Source organism: Sprattus sprattus (assembly GCF_963457725.1).
Source record: "Sprattus sprattus genome assembly, chromosome: 13".
Taxonomy (NCBI): Eukaryota; Metazoa; Chordata; class Actinopteri; order Clupeiformes; family Clupeidae; genus Sprattus; species Sprattus sprattus.
In genome coordinates this window covers 26,400,171-26,408,405 of record NC_137911.1, presented here as the reverse complement: position 1 = coordinate 26,408,405, position 8,235 = coordinate 26,400,171, and the positions used below count along the sequence as shown (strand labels likewise).

Genomic DNA, 8,235 nt, shown 5'->3' with positions numbered 1-8,235 from the left:
ACATTACAACCAATGTCAATTACCTTTCATATACAGTATATATTAGGGCTGTGAAACTATTCCAATTTTGTATCAAATTAATCAAAGGTTTCTGTGGATTAATCATGATTAATCAAATTTTTTCTCTGTATATTTTTGTGAGAAAAAGATGTATGACAAAAGACGGATATATACTGTATATTTAAAATGTTAACTTCTTTTATTCATAAAAAAATTAAAAAAAACAATGGTGCTGCAACTCAGCAGTAATCTTTGCTATTCCATATTGGACATTAATACATCTGAAATGATGATCCTTATGTAATTATATGGCTTTGTATCAAATCACCAGGTTATTGTTCTCAGGATGTGCCTTATGCATACCTTGGGATACTTAGGAGCAGGTTGCCCGTTCACAAAATGCTACAAAGATTAAAATTTAAAAAAAAAGTTCATAATGGCCTTTTGGGACGTTTTGTTCAAGATTTATACAGTACAGATACACAGGGTTGTGCAGGGGTCGTGTATGGGGTATGAGAGTTTTACTAATAATGATGCATTTCCAGGGGTCATGCGATGTATAGGGGATGGGAAATGCCTTTAGACCAATTTTTCTGAGCTAGCTTGCCTCAATAACAATAACAATAATATGTGAATGCTTGCATAATCATAAAACGACTGTACACTTGTCACTGGTCAATAGGCAGAAGTCAACTGTGAGTTATGTCAGGTCTTTGAGAGATAAGAGCATACTTCCTAATGCTGGAGGACAAGGAGAAAAGGTGAGTAGATGGCTGGAATTAAGAGGCTACATTAGGCTAAATGTAAGCTTTTAGGGGCAGTCCATAGATTCATGAGGAAACATGCTCCTTACTTTGAAATGATATTTATGAATACATTCACTGTATAATCATATTATTGTCAAACTAAATGTTTCACATTATCTAACCAAATTCCATTTTGAGGCTTTGTGTTGACAGTCTGGAAACAGACTATGTGGTATTGTATATGTAACTGACGTAGCAACATAAAAGTTGTTAGTTGACATTGATTGACTGACATTGAAAAAAGCAGCCCGGCCACTAATGAACCCAAACTCCAGTTGGAATTATTGGTCATAATTTTATGTGTGTTAATGTAATTTAAATAAAAGTGCCATGTAAAGACCTGCAAATTGTGGCCGACAGTCAACTGGTTCCGTTTTCATTTCACAGATACATTTACACACAACCAACTGTAAAATAAATGATAATGTCAATGAACTTTGATGTATCAGGTTTTTAACTCTAACTAAATTGTGTCCAAGATTATAAAGCAACTTGATCTGTAAAAAGTGACTGCTGATGAATGAACCACTTCACAAGAGAATGTCATGCATTGTAGTCTTTTAGTCCTCATACATGTTCATAGCTTGCACAAATCACTGACTCCTTTGATAAAAGGAAATGTCATCTGATCTGATCATGACCTAAACAAAGGGAGTGAACTGTGACTAAAGCTGTTTTCCATCTTCATTGAGTCACCATATTACCTGCTCAACATCCTTGAAAATAAAGCTCCCACCGCTATCGCTATACAATAAGTCACTGTACCAAACAACATTGCAAGTAGGCCTACTTACGTCAGTAGCTTACTTTAAATATTTCCAACATGTCATAAAAACGCAAATCGATTGAATTTAAAAGCATATTGGTTGGGCTAGGCTACTTACAAAGTCCCATAGTTGATTATGCACTTTGTTTGTGTTTCCTGTAGACAAACTGTCCTGCTTGAAGTGTTCCGAGTCCTTGGTAGGCCTATGTGTGAAAATAAATGAAACTCAAAATGCCTAATTTGGTATCTATAACTGGTACTTTAATTCTAGGCGGTGATTTCCAGAGAAAGCAACACAAAACTAGCACACCCTTTGGGTGTAATTATGACTGTCGCTGCCAAATGTGAGGACCCGCCTGATGTGAGTCCGCATGCGCAAACTTTGCGACACTATTGTAGTACAACGAGCCAGGTAATGCTGGTGGTGTAGGCTACAGCATGAAGTGGAATGACAAGCGCATTTGTTTACGTTTGAAATCCACCAAGGTTTATGATGTTAAGCTTCATGTTTATTGAATTATTAGTTAAGCAGTGCATTCATTAGCCTACTTGTAACAGTAATACAACACAGCCCCATATGTTGACACTGAGCCTTATGCTGTAAACCGTTGACAAAATTATAAAACACTACGTTAAATAAACCTACATTATGCGTTAAGAGAAGCCAGATACGTTGATATTAAACCATTTATGAGCATGCACATCTTGGATAGTTTGCTCCTGAGCCTTCTGCCGTAAACCGTTTGTGTTTGCGCATGCGGACTCACATCAGGCAGCGGTGGACTCACATCAGGCAGCGAACTCACATTTGGCAGCGACAATGACCGCCGTGGGACAGCGCTGCGGCGGGCATAGGTTTAGGCAGAGTTTTTTTTCTTTTTCTGTTTGCCGATTTTCTGTCAACTATTCCCGGGACACTGAAACAACGAGGTGCACGACATTTGGTGGGCATGTAGCCCCACTAGATGAGCGTGGAACCATTGATTTCCGTTTTGATCCGTTGCACCCCCGTCGGACTGGACCCGTTTTAGAGAGGGTGGGGCGATTCAGTTTTCTGTGAATAAGTCGAAAACCGTAGGGCTTAGGAGGACCACATTTTTTTTTATGTTGGTCTTAAGAGGCCACGTCAACCATTCCACTACCACTTATTTCATGTATAGCGCCACATAGTTACAAATGAAAAAGCAAAAATGGAGTGTTGTAAAAAAATTTAATTGTAAGTTGACAAGGTCAGAACTGCACGAAATCGGAGGTGTGGGATCATTATGACACCTTCTGACTGCACATTAAGTTTCGTGGAATTCCGTTCACAGGGGGCATGCAATAAATTGATGTATATGATTATACACCAACTGGCCTGTAGGTGGCGCGACACAGTTTTTCTTCGAATATCCCGAGAACCGTAGGGCCTTGGAGTGCCAAATTGTTCTCGTATGTTTGTGTCAAGGGGCCATGTCAACCCAAACATAACCAGTCATTACATGTATAGCGCCACCTAGTTAAAAATTAAAAAGCAAAAATGAGGTGTTTTAATCGAATATACGTCAAAGTGCTCAAAAAATTACCAAATTTGCCAGGGACATCAATCCTGTAACCGTCCATCTTCGGTAGAGTTTTTGTCCATGGATGGAGCAAAATGGCTCTGTAGCGCCCCCTAGAACATTGCAAAAAACCCTACGCATTGGGGTTATTTTGGCGTAGCTTGACTGAATTCGGTACACGTCTTCATCATGCTTGGACGCACTAAAAAGTCTCTTGACGCCATGGTGGCAGGTCCACAGGAAGTCAGCCATTTTGAGTGGAAGATGCGTTTTGACGACGTTTGCACACCTCGCATCTGATCGAACTCCTCCGACAAATTTAATGGTAACGCTTTGAAATGTGGTCAGGTTACTCTTCAGCCATGGGCGACTAAAAGTTATATAAGATTTTCTCATTAGTCGGAAGGTGTGGGCGTGGCAGACCCTCAAACTTTTCCAACTTGCCAGTGCTTGCCACAAAACACAAAGTCTCTTATAACTCTTGCGCACATTGTTTGATCCAGAGAAAATGTCTTAGGGTGGACGCTGGAACCAGCCCGAACTCGTACATATGCCTGACTGATATCACCTATAGCGCCACCTGTTGGTGGTTGGAAACTTCACTTTGTTTCCACACCTCTTTATTTGACCTGTTTTAACAAACTACATTGCAAAAGAAAAATATACCAAAACAATCCACAAAAAAGTAGTACACAAAACATTACATAACCAAATCATCAAAATCTATCACAAATAATTCCTTTAATACATGAAAATGAAACACGAACCAATTTACACACACAAAACACATAAAAACACACAAACACACTGACAACCATGACTCATTCTGTGCCAAAACCTACTGAACAGTTCGGCGGTCATATTTTGTAAAGCTTTGCGTTACGTCTAGTTAATATAACAAGTTGTTTACACTCAGCTTTGGGTGTTTCCTCCTTTCATGGTGAGATTATTCTGGCTCTAAGACCATTTGTTGAACCAGCAGGGCATTGACTGGCAAGATGTGTTGATGGCTAGGACTCTGTCAGTGCCACTGAACTGACTCTTCAGGGTACGTCTCCCTCTGGAGATATTTGTTGTTGTTTATCTGGTTATGACTGCTACACTGACTGTTTTCCCATCTTAAGATGTCACACATTTCTGACCTGAATAAACTCAAAGCATGAAGGTGTGGCATTGGCTTTCCTGATGGCATGGATGATGTGATATTGTGGAACTATTTTTGTTATTTAATTGAGTACACCAGTAGTGGTTAATGTCAATGAAGGGGTGTGTACGGCCATTACCATAGCATTAATATACCAGTTTTCTAGTGAACAAAAAAAGTGATTCACTGTCAGGTACCAGATGAGTTAATAGTTTATCTCCTTGTCATACATTTATGCAAAATCCAAAAAAGAAGGGATGTACCAAATCACTGTGAATAAGAGAACAAGGACCAAGAACCTAAGGTTTAAAAGTGTGTGAGAAAAATAATTCAGAAACAAAATACAATTTCAGTGTTCTTTAATGAAGTGAACACAAAGTTATAATTTCAGTAGTATTATAAAACATTTCAGTATATTAATTTATATAAACATGCCTAAACATTTAAAACAGAAGTAAAAAAAAAAATAAATCTTACAAAACATTCATGTATTTCAAGATACAAGATACACAAAAACTTCATGTGTTCCCTTTAGTGTGCTGCCGTTCCTAATCATGCTAGGAAAAAGTACTTCAGAACGTGTAATCATACGTTTTGTGCTGTAACTACGATATTAATCGGATCATTGCAGTGCACACACATGCAGACCAACAATGAGTATTCACTAGCACACACGTTGCCCTTTGCAGTCATGCCTCTCAGAATTCCTTGTCCAACAGTCAGTATGTGCCATTGTCTATACCAGTATCACGGAAGGGGGGGGTGGGGGGGTGGGGGGGAGATAACAAATTCTGTAATGCCGTTTATGTGCATCTGTGAGAACATTTCTCACCCTGGGTATGTGCATACATAGCTCATGTTGCCACAAATGGCGTGTAAGCCTGAGGCACCATTATGTCACAGTGTAAATAATGAGCTGCTGCAGCCTGGAATGGATGGGCTTAGCATTTGGATCTGTTACTCTGACAGGACCAAAGGGTGACAGAGCACTTGCCTCCCCTTGTAATTGTCATGCATTCTACAAACTCGACAACCGACAGCTAGTGCACCCAATTTTTCTTTTTAAATCTCAGAATCTCACTTCGTCACGTGGAACTAAAAACATGGGAATGGTTCTTTTCTGGAATGGTTCTGTTTTCTGTTGCCTAGTAAAAAGGGTACCAGGTTGTCCAAGGAAGTACCGTACAAATACAGTGACATTTTAAAGACAGTATTAAAAAGGACAATGAGTCCGGACATAACATAGAATAATGCCAATGCTCTTCAAGTAACTAACATCCACGGTATAAAAATGATTGTATTGTCAGTATTGCATGTTTTAATCACAAATGTGCTGGTGCTGGACCCATTTAAATAAGAAAGTAATGTAAACAGGAACTGAAAGATCTGAGGGGCTGCATTAGCCCTCTCCTTCCTCGTCATCCACCTGCTTGATAACAGGATTCCCTGTGGAGGAACAGACAACAGAAATATCACCTCTCCTATAATATGACGACGACGATAGTTATATAGTTATTATAATAGTTATTATATGGATAGTTACATATAGTTAGATATGCCTAAACGCAAGTTTTACACGCAAGTTTTTTCAAGTCAAAAACGTAAATGTCACAATTCTTACTCTTGCACTTTTTCCCCCCTCCTTATACTTTTTTCCCCAGTCTCCCACACCACTTCATTCATTCAAATTGTTCAAGCACCAAAAAACGAATTTCATTGAAACGGACACCAAACACACATGAATTCCAATTCATATCTCGAATATGTTCAAGAGCACAGCTGTTTGCTTACATGACATGCGTGTATCTTTGCCACTGAGATAAGCATATGTGACTGAGTTATTAAATACTTGTCTGTATCTCCTGTAGCTCTGAGTTCAATACTCATCTTGTAATAACAAACATGGAAAGCCTTTCAGGTTCACAGAAGCAACTCATCCAACTCAGTACTGAGTCCTTACCGTCCAGCTTCTTGAGCTTGGGAAGCCTCTTGGTGGCCTCGTCCATCCAGTTTCCCTCCAGCGAGTGCTTCTCCTCCAGGGGGTTTCCCACAAACACCAGGTCCACGAGCTCTGGAAGGTCTGCCAGCTTGAGGAACTCTCCTGTGACATTTCACAGCTCACTTTTAGCTACAAATTAACACCAGGCAAACAACACACTAAAACCAGGACTAGAAGGCAAGTAAATACCAAACCAAGTGTGGTCATGCGGTTTAGCAAAGGCTAAAGCAGAGTACTTTCATGTTCATTTCGAATGACAACTTCATGATTCTATCAATCATCTATTACAATATCTGACTTTAACTCACACAAACGCATAACAAAATTGCATATGCTTGCCATTTATTTTTATCCAACAGTTTAAAGAATCAGACAGAATAAAATGGTCAATGCTCACCCCACTCCTTTACTAGATTGTTGGACATGTACAAGACTTTCAGCTTTTTCATCACATGGATTCCCTTCAGTTTCTCTATGAGGTTGTAGGATATCCAGAGCTCCTCAAGGGTGTCTCCCACAGCTTCCTGTTGCAGGTAAGGGTGCATCAAATTGCAATGCAAAAATGAAATCTCAACATATTGAACCGTCTGGGGTTGCATTTTGCATTTTCTAGTTCTTCTTGAACCCAAACATTGAAACCAAAGCCCAAAGTGGCACCAAAGAACGATGTCAAAAATGCTTTATCATGGCTCCCCAATGGGTAAAAGCTGATGTGCCTCTAGAACACCACGTATCGCAAAAATATTTAGCATTTATTGTTTTTGCACGGATGGTAAAACTTTGAGCACCCAGGCAGATCATAATGCTGGAACTGTGTTTTTGATGCACCCTATTGCAGGTGCAATACAATTGAGTGAGATTAAAAACCAGAGCTGCTGCCTTGAGGCAAACATGCTGACTGCTACAGGTCACTTACCAATCCGTTCATATTCTTAATATTGTTCCGTCCCAAGGATAATATTTTAAGGTTTTCTGGAGAAAAAAAGACAAATTAGCAATTTAATCTGACAACAATGTTGGGTTTCTACAGAAAAAAAAAAAAAAATAGATTTTACAGATTGCACTATAAACATGAAGTATATACTCACTGAGGCCATTCAGATTGGCGATTTTTTCAATGCAGTTTGTTGACAATGATAACCTCCTAGTACACAAAAACAAAACAACAATTTAGGATGTTTGGAGAGTGTTACAGTATTATAATGATGTTAGGAGAGTGTAACAGTATTATAATGTACTTATACGTCGTACGGGTCATTTAGACCTACTCGCAGATAATGAGGGTGGAGAGGGAGGCATCCATCTTCTCAATGGGTGGGATCTGTCCATACAGCTTGACCGCTTTGGCCTCCCCGACTTTCTCTCCCGATTTCTCTTCCTGACAAGGACAAATACATTCAAGACATAGTTTTTTTTGCAAGTAGGAGTTAGGAGTAAGCAGTAAGCCAAAAACTAACAGTAATTGAATTTAGCAGGAAGGAGATTTTAGAAACACACTCTCAAAGGAAAGACACCAAGGGCAGAAACTCACGCTGTCAAAGGTAGATGAATGACTAGCAATTAATTTGACTAACTGTAAAAAGTAAGTGAGTAAACTAAGTACTGCTTTGTTTTGACATGATGAAACACAACACACTGATATAGACTATTAGACCAACTTACCCATTTTGATAATGCCTCTTTTATCGTTGTTGCTTTTACTGCCTAGAGAAAATGGAAAATTCAGTAAACCAAGGTGAAAATTATGAATAATATTACAATGATATCAGACAGTTCATTTAATGCAATGGTTTACAATGATATCAGACAGTTCATTTAATGCAATGGTTTACAGAAACCGGAATATACGTTGAAATGTTGTACCTGATTTTAAACTTATTCTCAAACTCAAACACATCCCACCCCTAAATATTAGCTAGTTCTTATTTTCAATGTTCTAATATTATACCGTGCAGTCTATTACTGTGTATTTATCTAAC

The 8,235-nt window shown here is 38.9% G+C and overlaps 1 protein-coding gene across 1 annotated transcript; it reads right to left on the bottom strand.

Annotated features, from left to right (window-relative positions):
* Positions 1 to 5,315: 5,315 nt before the first annotated feature.
* On the bottom strand, positions 5,316 to 7,600 carry dnal1 (dynein, axonemal, light chain 1). The gene is made up of 6 exons (XM_080850128.1): positions 7,525 to 7,600; positions 7,345 to 7,400; positions 7,173 to 7,228; positions 6,654 to 6,780; positions 6,218 to 6,358; positions 5,316 to 5,703 (listed from the first exon to the last, which is right to left on the bottom strand). The coding sequence occupies exons 1-6, from the start codon at positions 7,557 to 7,559 to the stop codon at positions 5,657 to 5,659; spliced, it is 462 nt and encodes a 153-aa protein (XP_080706254.1). The 5' UTR covers positions 7,560 to 7,600; the 3' UTR covers positions 5,316 to 5,656.
* Positions 7,601 to 8,235: the final 635 nt, after the last annotated feature.

Bases quoted from the DNA above. Each gene is read 5' to 3' on its own strand.
- dnal1 (XM_080850128.1), bottom strand. From the start codon at position 7,559: ATGGATGCCTCCCTCTCCACCCTCATTATCTGCGA. The intron at 7,229-7,344 runs GTGAGTATATAC...TTTTTTCTCCAG, and splicing joins CGCCAATCTGAATGGCCTCA to AAAACCTTAAAATATTATCC. The intron at 6,359-6,653 runs GTGAGCATTGAC...GAAATGTCACAG, and splicing joins CAATCTAGTAAAGGAGTGGG to GAGAGTTCCTCAAGCTGGCA.